The sequence below is a fragment of the Giraffa tippelskirchi genome, chromosome 9 (assembly GCF_054371585.1).
Source record: "Giraffa tippelskirchi isolate mGirTip1 chromosome 9, T2T-mGirTip1v1.2.pri, whole genome shotgun sequence".
NCBI lineage: Eukaryota > Metazoa > Chordata > Mammalia > Artiodactyla > Giraffidae > Giraffa > Giraffa tippelskirchi.
The window spans coordinates 111,666,824-111,680,793 of NC_137283.1; the positions used below are offsets into that span (position 1 = coordinate 111,666,824).

Below are 13,970 nucleotides of genomic sequence, written 5' to 3' on the forward strand. Positions count from 1 at the left end.
CTCCCATTCTCTTTCCCACCTAACACACCAAATTGGCACCCAGCTCAGAGTCGGTTCTGCTCTGCTGGCTGTGCGTTCCCCAGGCCTTGCTATCTATGGAAGCAAGTATATGTCTTCTTGGCAGAATTGGTTTTTTTGCTACGTGGTATACTATGAAACGTCCCCCAAGCAAAAGTAACTCTTGATGTAGCTGTTTAACAAGTTCACACCTGATAAGTCTGGATTGAAGTTCAGTCTGAGATATTTATTTACTGTAAGAATAAATTGCGTTAATTGTCAGCCAGGGTTAATTGGATGATATTGATAGCTAAAAGACAAAGATAATGCTAGTTATCTCTTCTTGATTACAATAAATATCAAAGATACAGTTAACCACTTCTGTCTCTCAACTGTGGAAGTGGCTTTAAAAGGATAAAAATCAGTTTCCTAGAAAATTTATGGAGATGGAATTATTTGCCCCTCTAGAATTTGGAATAAATGAAAAGTGAAGCATTATACAGAGGTCATGAACCTCATAGTCATGTCCTCGAGAGGCAAAAGTAATTTGAAAATGCACTTAGCTAAAGATAAGTTCAATTTCTCCCTCTGTTCTCTCCTCACGCTCTCACACTCAGGGAAGGTATTGGGCCTTCTGGGCAAAGTTCTGATGATGCATCAGTGCACTAGGTTAGTGAAAAACTGGGCAAACTTGTAGAATTATTAATGTTCAATTTTTGAAATATAACTAGTCCCCTTGAAGCAGAATATTCTTTTTTGTTGTTGTTGTTCACACTCCAAATTGGGTTTGGATTAGTGGACAAAAATGATTTCTGGCAGCATGGTGATGGCCTCTGAGTCTTTCCACTGAACCAGTGGTTCTCCTGCAGAGGGCAGAGAATACCAGGTCAGGGTCAGCGAGCTCCTTCTCCAGGAAGCTCCTGGCTGTGACTGTGGCCAATTCCCAGGTAGGGCCAGATGAATGTCATACTTGGCTCTTAGTGGTACAGAAGCCAGGCCACCTGAGGTTGAGACAAAGAGTGGGCTCTCTCTGAGACTCTGATTTCTCTCGGGGGTCAGACAGCCGGCTGGCTCTGGTGGCTTCTGGCAGCTATAAGTCAAACTTCATTCCTTTCACCTTCCAGCGCATTGGTCTGCTCAATGGAGAAAAGAGCAACAGGCACCATGGTGGGAACTGGGATGAGGGGACTTGTGGGCTCTAATGCACCACAGAGCCTGAATTCGGTCTTTTCCGTGTGGAAAAAAAAAATCATTAGCTGTCAGTCTTGCTGGGCTGTCAGCATCTCCTGCTTTACCGTGGCCAGTTCTGTTTCTCAGTGGTTCCCTCTCTGGTGGGAATGGGGTTCATCCACATCATCTCCCAGCTATTCTTCTTTCTTAGATGCCCAGGTTGTCTCTGCTTTAGCCTGAGTATAATGTAGAAATACTGATATGGATGCTGTGAGGATGAATTGCTCCTCTATTGTACAATGGAGTTTCTGAGAAGCAAGAGAGAGGCAGAAACTAGGTTTGGTTTGCTTTTATTTCCCCAACATTTAACCTAGCCTCTTGCACAGTGTAGTCCCTTGGGGGTTCTCTAGGCTGATTGCATAAAAACTCTGTAGCAGGTGACAGTACTGATGCACCTCGCTGATGCTGACTTGGAGGGACGGTACTCCTGCCTGGGCTGTAAGCACTGTCGAATCATCAGTGATATGAAAATGATTTCCCTCAAGGCACGTAGTACAGAAGATAGTGATAACGATCACTTTTTGCAGTGAGGAGTTACTGTAAACTGAGACCTGCATGCATTTGAGGGCCACTGGTGGTGCCCCACTGGCAGGACTTGGGCTTGACCCATCAGAATTCCAGTGTGGGTTGTGTGGTTTCCCCACGTCCTCAGGCTCAGCTTTCTGAAGGCCCCATGCAGAGTTTTGGCGAGGGATTTTTCTCATGTACTAAGTAGTTATCAAGGACCTAGCTACATGTGGGTACTTCAGAGAGGCTGCAGGAGAGAAAAGGCTGTGATGACAGCCCACAAGATGCCTGTTTTCTAGTAAGGGAGGGATGCAAGTACTTGTCTTTTGGTGGAAAACAGAATCTCCCCAGAGAAGGAATTAGGGAAGACTACAAATGAAGGAGGTGGGGCTTGAGGCCCACCTCCTGGAGTGGAGAGGAATTTGGTGGGTAGAGCGGAGAGTGGAGAAACCAGTTCACGAGGAGAGAAAAGCAAGAGGAGAAGAGGAACGCGCTGGTCTGGATTTGGGGCACTGAGAGTTTGCCAGAGCTTGGCTGGAAGGGAAGGGGGCCCCTGGATGTCACCCCAGGACCGGAAGTAAATCTTGCTTTACTTTTTAGTGTTACATCCTAAGACTACAGTTCTTCCTTTCTCGGGCAAATAGAGTGGGAACAGAATAAATTCTTTCACAGAATAGTGGAAAACACAATCTGCCTGCCAAAGCAGAAGATGAAAGAGATGTGGGTTCAATCTCTGGGGCGGGAAGATCCCCTGGAGTAGGGCATGGAAACCCACTCCAGCCTTCTTGACTGAGCACACATCAATGAAAAAAATGCTTCCTGTCGTATCAGTAAACAAAAGATATTGTAGTCGTCAAGTCATCTCATTACAGCCACCCTGATGGTGAGCCCTGAGGGAACTCAAGATTCAAAACAGGATGCCTGCCATGTAGCAGTCAACCACCAGAGCCACCCTGATCACACATCCTGAGGAGGCTCAGGATGAAAAAGCATAGGACGCTGGCCCCAGACAGCTGAGGTGCATGTCAAAGGAATGATTTCAGTCAGTGCAAACTCTTGCATCTTCTCATACATAGAAAAGTGCCAAATTACTTGATGTCTGGTTTTCTTTAATAGTAATCTTTAGATATTCTGACTACCTGGTCTTTGTTGCAAAAAATCCTATATATCCAGGCCCCTCCCTTCCCTCTTGGGACTAGTCTCTCAGAGACTATGTCCTGAGCTTAAGTCCTCAGTTTTGTCTGCCAAATAAAACATAGTTCTCAACTTTTAGTTGTGCATTTTTTTTTCAATTGACAATAGAGAAGCTAAAAGTTCTCCCCAAAGTTTCTCTAGGTCATTTCTAGTTGTATTGGTTCCTCTCTTCATTCTCTCTCAACAGAAAAAGACAGTGATTGGTGAGGTAGCTAAAGGGGCAGATAACATTTTGGCCCCAACATGGATAGCTACCTCAGGTTACTATAGAACCTGTAGTTCCATGCATTTGGCTTGATAGTTCTATACATTTCATTCTCTGGTTTGATAGGTGGGCTTAAAATCTACAGACCAATTCTCCCCACTTCCCCAGCCAAAATGCACCGGGCATGTTTCACGTTACGTGTATCGTACGTCCTCGTACGTCCGGATGCTCTGCGTAATTGATTTGGCATAATGCTCTTAGCCATGCTGTTTTGCTTGTTCTGAGGGTTTATCTGATTGTAGATACTCAGCCTAAGTTAATATGTCATGAGATTCAATCATACTTGAAGCTGCAAATATGATGGAAGTCATGGCTATTGTTTTTCCTAAAAAAATAATAGACAATTTTGCTGCACTCTTACATCGAGCAACACAAAACGCTATTTGAGCACAAGCCTCATTTCCTTTATTTGCTATTCCTATGAGCGATGATGAATTTTAACAAGTTTTCTAATGATTTAGGCCATTGCTCTCCTAAGACCATATTATTAAGTTAATTTACTGACTTATATTTACAAAGGGATTATGATATCCTAGGCACAGATATAAGAATTTAACAAGTTTGAGTCATGTAATCCTCTTAACAACCATATGAAATAGATGGCATTATTATGACTTCTATTTTACAGATAGAGAAATTGGGGCACAGAGAATTGAAGTAACCTCCCCAAGGTCACACAGATAGGTTACATTGCCATTTGAATAATTCTCATGCAAATTCCAGGTTATGTTTGGTATATCTGCTGTAACCTGTGTGAAAAAGGATAAAAAGAATATGTCTGAGAGATTCTCCCATGCTGTGCTCAGAGGCAGAATTGTGTTCCTAGACTATTTTAATAAAAGCTAATTTTCTACCAGTTACATCAGTAGTTGTCTCCCTGTAAACTCAGTATTTTAACTAACTGCAAATGTTTGGAAGTGAACAATTTCCATTTATATATGACAAACACACTAGCTCTGCCAAAGTCCAGCCCCGCACTGTGTAATTATGATCTTTTACGTTGAAAGATATAGCTGTGGATCATGACATCTTCCAAGATGGCAATGACTATATAGTTAACAATAAATGACAGTTACTGTATATAACTTTTTGCTTCCCCTTGTCCTCCTGAAAAAAACTCAGCCATAAAAAGGAATGAAATGTTGCTATTTGCAACAACATGAGTAGACTTGGAAGGTATTAACACCAAAGTGAAATAAGTCACACAGAGAAAGACAAACACTGTATGATATTACTTCTCTGTGGAATCTAAAAAAAATACAGTGAACTGGTAAATATAAAAAAAAGAAACAGACTTAGAGAAAACAAATTAGTGGTTACTAGTGAGGAGAGGGTAGGGGGAGGGACAGTATAGAGGTAAGGAATTAAGAGGTACAAACTTCTATGTATAAGTTACAAAGATATATTGTATAACACAGGAATATAGCTAATATTTATAATAACTATAAGTGGAATATAACATTTAAAATTGTAAATCACTATATTGTACACTTGTAACATAGTATTGTACATTGACTATACTTCAATAAAATTAACAAAAACTTTTTTTAATGTTTATGTAATGGTGTTATATGAATCTCTAACTGGAAAATGGTGATAAATGTTATATATGCCAAAGAGACTTAAGTGAAAAAAATTTATATGTAAACAAATCCTTTCTTTGATGATACTGATGTTCTAACAATGGTGACCCATTCTGAAGCTGTCAATGGAAGAAACAGAGCCCCTAAAAGTCACTTTCCCAAGTATATTTATCCTGATCTCAAAATTTGAGCTAAAATAAGCAATGTGCACTTTTTATCCAAGTGAGTAAAGTTGAAATAAATATATCTCTTCAAAAAAATGACAGCAACATTTTCCATATGCCCAGCACTGTGCCAAGCACATTCCGTGATTATTTTGTTTAATCCCCTGAACAACCCCATGAGGCAGGTCCTGTGAATGTCTCCTTTCCACAAAGATGGAAACAGGCCTAGAGAGGTTTAGTAATGGAGAACAGGTCACAGGCTAGGAAGCAGCACAGCAGGGATCTGAACCCTGGAAGCGTTTCCTGAGCCTCTGGTCTTGACCACTGTGCTCTGCACCCCCATCCCCGTGCGTGGAGTACAGAGCTGCCTCTGGCTAGGGATTAAGAGCTGATCCTGATAAATTTCTTGTTGCCTTTTTGTGTCTTCGTAAGATCCCACTACTGTTCTTTGCTATAGAGCAAGTATTTGAAAAGTCAGATTTCTCCCATTGTTCCTCCTTCATCAACCTTACACTTAGCCTGAGTTCAGGATTTGCTGATATATTGATTGCTAACTGACCTCGCCCTGCTGGAGGGCAGAGCAAGAATATAGCACAAGCCTGGGTGGGGCCAGGGGAGACCCTCACAAAGTGGAGCCTGACACAGAATGTGGGAACTATACAAGACGGAGTTTGTGTGTGCTATAATAGTAGGCACCTTGAGAAGCCTATGCACTCATTTATGATAACTTCTACTCTTACTTTTAGACAGTGTTTTTTCCTCCATCAAGCATGGTGTCCACTATAGTAGATGCTCAATTAGCATTTGGTGAATGCATGAATGAATGAAGGACAGACAGAATGAATGGGTTGTTTATTTGGTTTCTTTGATATAAGGGCTTCTGCTGCTTTTCTGGGTTATATTTGCTCCATCCAGCTCTTCCCTCCTGCAGGCCTGGATTCTCCTCCTTGCCACCCCCTTCTCTCTCTCCCTCTTCCCTGTAAGTCCAGAGAGTGACTGGACAGGTGGTGGCAAGAAATATTCTTTTGGGTGATGTTCCAGATGGTGGAGGTTCTAGTTTCAGAGTAGAACCATTCCTTAGGGAAAGGAGGAGTTAAATTCACCTTCAAGGGACTAAAATTACCATCTATGATATTAATGTAGGAACATGCATTCTGAGTCCTAAGCTGACTTTGGGGCAAACCACTGGGAACTGCATATGTTTGAGAAGCTCATACCATCCAAGCACCTGCAGTGACATCCTCTCTACATCTGTTCTCATGGACTAACAATGGCTTCTTGACTTGACTGCCTTGCAGAACATTGGTCTATAAGACATCTGGTCCATGCCAAGGTCCTTGATATTTACAGCACCATGTAGTGCTGTCTAAAATGTCCAAAAGACATTTGGTCCATGCCAAAAGGTCCCTGATATTTGGTCTTGCCCAAAATGATTTGGCATGCACAGCAATCAGAGAAGTAAAAGGGATCCAAATTGGAAAAGAAGTAAAGCTGTGACTGTCTGCTGATAACATGATACTATACATAGAAAATCCTAAAGATGCTGCCAGAAAACAATACTAGAGCTCATCAATGAATTCGGTAAAGTTGTAGGATACAAAATTAATACACAAAAATCTGTTGCACTTCTATACACTAAGAAAGAAAGATCAGAATGAGAAATTAAGAAAACAATCGCATTTACCATCACATCAAAAAGAATGAAATACCTAGGAATAAGCTTACCTAAGAAGATGAAAGACCTGTACTCTGTAAACTATTAAGATACTGATGAAAAAAATTGAAGATGACATAAACACATAGAAAGATATACTGTATTCTTGGATTAGAAGAAACGATATTGTTAAAATGACTGTACTACCCAAGGCAATCTACAGATTCAGTGCAATTCCCATCAAAATACCAATGGCATTTTCCCCAGAACTAGAACAAAGAATTTTATGGAAACACAAAAGAACCCAAGTAGGCAAAGCAAACTTAAGAAAAATGGAGCTGAAGGAATCAGTTTTTCTGACTTCACACTATATTACAAAGCTACAGTAATCAAAACAGTGCTGTACTGGTGCACACACACACACAAAAACCAGAAATATACATCAGCAGAAAAGGGTAGGAAACCCAGAAATAAACCCATTAATATGTGACAAAGGAGGCAAGACTATACAATGGAAAAGAGACCGTTTCTTCAATAAGTGGTGCTGGGAAAACTAGACAGCTACATGTAAAAGAATGAAATTAGAACATTCTCTAACATCATACATAAACTCAAAATGGATTAAAGACCTAAATTTAAGAATGAATACTATAAAACTCCCAGAGGAAAACATAGGCAGGACACTCTTTGACACAAATCACAGCAATATATTTTTGAATCCATCTGCTCCAGGGAACAAAATAAATGACTGAGACCTAATTAAACTTAAAAGCTTTTGCATAGCAAAGGAAGCTATAAACAAAATGAAAAGACAAACTAGAGAATGGGAGAAAATATTTGCAAGTGGTGCAACCAACAAAGGATTAATCTCTAAAACATATAAACAGCTCATGCACCTCAATATTAAACAAATAACTTTAAAACTGGGAAGAAGATTTCAACAGACACTTCTCCAAAGAAGATATACAGATGGCCAAAAGCCACATGAAAATTTGCTCAATATCACTAATTATTAGACAAATGAAATCAGAACTATGATGTATCATCTCACACCAGTCAGAATGGCCATGATCAAAATGTCTACAAATAATAAATGCCGGAAAGGTTGTGGAGAACAGGGAACCCTAATACACTGTTGGTGGGGATATAAATTGGTACAGTCACTATGGAAATCAGTATTTAGGTTCCTTAAACTGAAAACAGAGCTACCATATGATCCTGCAATTTCACTTTTGGGCATATATCCAAAGAATACCATAATTTGAAAAGATACATGGACCCCAGTATTCACTGCATCACTATTCACAATGGCCAAGATGAGGAAGCAATGAAATGTCCATCAACAGAGGAATGGATAAAGAAGATGTGGCACATATATACAATAGAATATTACTCAGCCATAAAAAAGAATGAATGAATGCCTTTTGCTGGGCTTTGCAGGTGGCACTAGTGGTAAAGAGCCCACCTGCCAATGCAGGAAATGTAAGAGATGCAGGTTTAATCCCTGGGTCTGGAAGAGGGCATGGCAACCCATCCCAGTATTCTTGCCTGGAGAATCCCCATGGACAGAGAAGCCTGGTGGGCTATAGCCCATAGGGTTGCAAAGAGTTAGACAAGACTGACATGACTTAGCACACACACATGCAGCAACATGGAGGGACCTAGAGATTATCATACTAAGTGAAGTAAAACAAGTATTATATGATATCACATGTGAAATCTAAAAAAAGATATAAACAAACTTACTTACAAAGCAGAAACAGACTCACAGACTTTGAAAACAAGCTTTTGATTACCAAAGGGGAAAGGTGGGGGGAGGAGGGATAAATTAGTAGTTTGGGATTAACATATACACACTCGAGCTCAGTTGCTTCAGTCATGTCTGGCTCTTTGCACCCTTTGGACTGTAGCCCACCAGCCTCCTCTGTTTGTGGGATGTTTCAGGTAAGAATACTGGAGTGGGCTGCCAGTGCCTATTCCAGGGGATCTTCCCAACTCAGGGATCAAACCTGACTCTCCTGCATTTCAGGCAGATTTTTACTTGCTGAGCCATCAAAAAACCTCTACATATACACACTACTACATACAAAATAATCAATAAGGACTACTGTATAGCACAGGGAACTTTACTCAATATTCTGTCATAACCCATATGGGAAAAGAATTTGAACTAGGGTAGATGTTATATATAACGGAGTCACTTTGCTGTACACCTGAAACATAACATTGTAAATCAGCTCCAAAATAAAAATTCAATTTAATGTTGATGTATGGCAGAAACCAACACAACATTGTAGAGCAATTATTCCCCAATTAAAAATAAATAAAAAATTTTAAATTAAATAAAAAAAAAAGAAGATGCAGTATTAGGGAAACTGCATTCCTGGTACCAGCTATAGCTTCCCAGAGAGTTTTATTTTCCAGTTGGAGTTTTTCACTGATACATCATGCCAGCATCAGGGCAGGCTGTACATTAAGTGGTTTTCCTTTCTGTGTCTTTGACAGAGGTACCATCCCCACACCAGCGAGCCTCAGCCAGGATGAAACCAATAGAAGAAGGGGTAGAAGATGACGACGACGTCTTTGAACCTGCATCTTCAAATACATTTAAAGTTCGTCAGTGGCCTTGATCCCAAGAGAGGATCCAAGTTACCAAGAGGGAAACTGTCTTGGAGAGATCCTGAAAAATACCAGCACTTTCTCACGGCTTTTAGATTTTTTTCTGCTTTCATACACCCAGCTTGGTAGAGTCTGAGGGCAGGAAAGTGAGGGAGATTCAAAAATGGGAAGGTTACCTTCTCTTTTTACTGGTCAGCTTTCAGTTTCACTGAGCCTTCTGACTAAAACGTGTGCTATTTTTGAGAGACATTTTCACAGTGTTTTCTAGATATATTATCATTTAAATTTTAAAAAATCTTAGTGCTTTGTCATTTCAAACACCTTCACTTATCTTGCCAAGTTGTTGTTTGCTTTCATCAGAGAGTTTATTCTCTGCTGTGGCAATGGGGTTGTCCATTTGATTGAGGTGGAGGGAATGTTAAAAAAAAAAAGGGGGGGGAATCTCAGGCTTTGCTCAATGGATTTTCTGGCTGGAAAATTTTAAAGAAAGATGTGACGTGACTCATGTATATTTTTCTCTCAGGCCGGATACATCATTCTACTAGAACATCTCACCTTTGTGGGCACTGTATGGATAGGTTGATAATGGACAAAGCTCGTCCGACTTTACTCACAGTACCCTGATATTACACTGTTTGGAAGTTGGGATGAACCCTAGAAGGTAACAGTGGAAGCAGTTCTGAGCTCAGGGTCGCCCTTTGGCTAAACCAGCTCAGCTGTGATGTGGAGCCATCTCGCCCCATGCTCTGCTGTAGGAAGCACATTACTTGGGGGCAGGAGGACTGCAGAGTCAAGTGGCCAAACAAGTGTCACAGAATGATGAGGCTGACAGAGCTCCCGCACTCTCTGGCTACTACTCTGATGTTCACATGGCTCCTCCAGGGGCACAGATGGCTCCTCACTGTGTGTCTGTCAGATACCAGATGCCAGGGCTGCAAACGGATACACAGCTATGAGGCAGACGGTCCACCACAAGCTCTGCCGTGATCACCCAACCTAGAGAGTGCTGTGAGGACCTTGATTCTAGATCTCTCTTTTCCACCAGTTGTGATTCCAAACACGGTGGTACTTGGAAAATTTGTTTAAATCATCAAGTGGGTCAGTGTGACTGTGACCCTTCACCAGGCCACCCATTTGGGGGAAGCCTCCCTTGAATGGTTGTGCTCCATCATGCCCCACTACCTTTATTTTGTGTACCCCAACTCTGAGTTAGTCCCATTATGTTAAATAACAAGTTCCATATGAAATTATTTTCAGGTGAGCTGAGCAAAAAGCATCTTTTGCCAAGAGATGATTTCTATGAGAGAAGATATAAAAATTAACTACTCCAGGGTGACTTCATTTTCCTAAACTCATTTTTTAAAGCCAGTTATTTTAGTAATTTCACTTGAGTCAAATTTACATGCTTGATCACTCACTGAGAAAAATTCCACCGACTGGGTATGAATAGCTTATTAACCTCACCATAGAAAGGCTGATTTCACTTTCTGCTGTAGTGGTCTTTTCTGTTTGCTAAATTAAGATTTTATTTTGGGGAAATGAAACGAAGGTTAATGAATGACTTTACCTTGACTTTAAGGCTTAAGATATAGCAGGTTGAACTCTTTCTTTCGGTGCCTGAATCAACTGTATGAAGTAATGGTGTTAATACCACTTTAACTATTGAAGTGACGCTATGTAGGCCACTGAGTTCATACATGCATAGGACTAATTTATAAAATCATTCAACAGAGTAATTAGATATTACATCCTTGTCAAAGTAGAAAGCAATTTTAGATTCTACAAAAGCCATGTTTGTAATGTTCTGTGAGTGCACAGAACCTTGAGATTTTCTTACCCTGACCCATTTTCAGACGCGTCTCACTTAGTCAACCTTAGACAGCAGAGGGGAGCATCTCTAATGACCAACCTGGATGTGTTTAGAGGTTATTTTCGGTAGTGCTGGAAAAGCACACTGTTTAAAAGCACACTGCTAAAATTAGGTGATATGAAGTCATTTACTTTTTTTTTTTGATGTGTCTGTGTGTGTCAGTGCCATCGATAACGAAGATTATAATCTCAAGATTAGGAATCTTCAAAGAGCCACTTATCTTGAATAGGAAACATAAAACTATCTGTAAATACATCCCTCTAAGGATGACAGTGAAGGAGCCAAAGCCATTGAGTAGTCCTCCCATTAGACTCGATGGCAAAGAAGCAGATAAGAAAACATAAAAGATCTCCTATGGATGATTTTTGTAGATTCATGGACACAAGTGTATCTTTGTATAACATGTAGATAAAAAACACATTTGTTGCCAAGGCGACAAATAAAATGCTTCCTGTGTTTTTTGGCCTTCAGTTAGCTGTGACCAAGGTCCAGAAAATGGCCTACAAAAATTACACTATTTTTCACCCCAAATCCACTATGTTGAAATGTAACATCAAGTTCCTTGTATGAAGCTGGAGTCAACATTTATACCAGAATGTCTGGCATTTATAATATTCTGCAAGCTCTCATAAATGTTGTATTTATAAAATAATAGCACAAACCCTATGATGTTTATAGATTTAAATTAGTAATAATGGGTGCTATATAATTATTTTTCAGTTACCTCCTTGGCTTTCTGGGATCTCTTCTGTTTCTCTGTGTAGTTCATTTCAGTTTAATCATTTTGTACCTTTGTGCTTTGCTGCCAACAGTGTGCTGTGCCCACTGGGAGACACCACCTTCTTTGCATCTGGTTCTCCTTCCACACGCCTGAAGCTTTTCTGATTTTGCAACTTGGAGCTGCCGATTCTTGCTTCCCAGGTCCTATCGTGGCCTCAAAGGCAGAGTCACTTAGATGCTAGAAAAAATATTTAGTAGAGAAAATTATGTAACTACACACTTAGCTCTGTCCGTGGTGCACCCAGGTGTCGACCTTGCCCTCTGGTGAGGATTTAATGCTAGTGTGTGTGGCACCCAGCTGAGCCCTTGGGCATGCTGGTTGGTCCAGACCCTGGGGTGCAGCTCCAAGGATTCACTGTCATTATTTTTAAAATCCATTTTCCTTGGTCATTCATAAAGCCGCTCTGCAGAAACCGTTGACTCTACCGTGTTTCCCCTCCCTTCCCTCTTTCCTAACCTGGTTTCACAACCTTTTTCTAATTATGCCCAACTAGAGTGATTAGAAATTCCCACCCACTCAATTCCTATTCCCCAGGATGTGAAGGGATAGGACTGTGCAGGGAACTCAAGGTTGTTTCACCTCACGACACATCTCATTGACACGCTGATCATTACAGGACCCTCATGACATATTGTAGGGGAAGTTTAAGAAACCCACTTTAAGTACTATTTATAGATTTTACCAATATACCTACAACCTCGTTTTAAAGTACCTGAGAATTTTGTGAATGCTTTATACAGACATAGTATTTATAGGAATTGCATTCTTTCTGCTTTTAGGTGCCATTTACATGGATATCATTTTACTTTATAATAAATTTACAGTTTGTCTGAATAGAGCTTTATAGTTTATCTTCATATTTTGTCATTTGATCAAATAAACTTCTTACTTGGAATATGTACACTTTTTAAAATTTCATTTCTCTTATATGTAGCTGGTTTGCTCTAATGCCATGCCCAGAGGTTCAGGAAAGACCCTTCGGAGGTTATGGGAATTGCTCTGGTTTAGGCAGTCTGAGCAAACTTGCACAAGGCATGCTCCTGGGTTAGCTCCACTTAGTTTTGAAGGCCTGCTATCCTGCTGCCTTTGGTCATGAAAAGGGCGGGCCACGAGGTAGTGGACAATTCTGCCTGGAGGCAGTGACTGAGAAGCCTCCAGAGTTTCAGTGTGAAGATACATATATTTCAAATTTTTAATCCACTGTATTTGAAACTTCACTTGTAGTTTCATAAGGTTCAGCAATACAAGGAGTCACATGAAGGGGACAGAACATATCCCCTGCATCTACTCTGTGGTGGGCCATCTTTCTGTTCATAAAGAAACTCATATTTGCTCCCATCACCTGTGCTCGGTGTTAAAAAGGGACTGGACAGCCCATCTCTTGGCCATTTGTAGTAGGTCCTTGACACCTAATTAACTTGCCCTGATCAGTGCCAAGACAAGACCCAGCTGGACCGGGCATCTTACACCACTAGTAAGAGAATTAATTCTCTTGCCCGATAAGCCATGTCATTTAGGCCTAATGTCTGGTTCTGAGCCCTGACTTTCAAGCTGACCCATCTTTGGGGCAGCTTCCCCTCACCTAGCTTGTGCTGTGAGACTTTAAAGAGTTTCCCATTCTGCCCACGAGGCGTTTTCTGTGGATGGGTGTGGGTACAACCCAACATGAAGTAAAATCGACAGGACTTGGTTCCAGATTTGTGGGAGCAGAGATGGTGGTGAGAGAGGAGAGTGTCAAAGAGCTCCAGCTGGAGTTGCTGCTGGTTACTCCCTGGTGAGGACCAGGTTTGAGTGGAGAGACTGTTTCTTTCATGCTGAGTTTGAGGGGCCTCTGGGACAGCAGAGAGGTGTCAAAATCTGGAACTCAGAGGAGGGGTTGGGGCTAAGGATACAGATTTCTGAGCTGAAGATGGCACCGTGAGCTTAACAGCTTCCTAATATGTAAAAAATTTTCTGTTAAAGGGTGTGTGTGTGATATGAACAAATATACTACACCAATATTTCCTTAATATGGATGGACCTAGAGATTATCATACTAACTGAAGTCAGAATGAGAAAGACAAATATATGATATTGCTTATATGTAGAGTCTAAAATACACAGATG

General features: G+C 40.8%; 1 protein-coding gene across 5 annotated transcripts in view; it reads left to right on the forward strand.

Moving 5' to 3' along the window:
• The window catches only part of POPDC1 (popeye domain cAMP effector 1), a 48,529-nt gene extending 35,764 nt beyond the window's left edge, over positions 1 to 12,765 (forward strand). For all 5 annotated transcript variants that reach the window (XM_081529330.1, XM_081529324.1, XM_081529325.1 and 2 more), the window contains one exon: positions 9,100 to 12,765. In XM_081529330.1, the coding sequence (XP_081385456.1) occupies positions 9,100 to 9,224 (125 nt within the window). In that variant the 3' untranslated portion in view covers positions 9,225 to 12,765. The remainder of the gene's footprint in view (positions 1 to 9,099) is intronic.
• Positions 12,766 to 13,970: the final 1,205 nt, after the last annotated feature.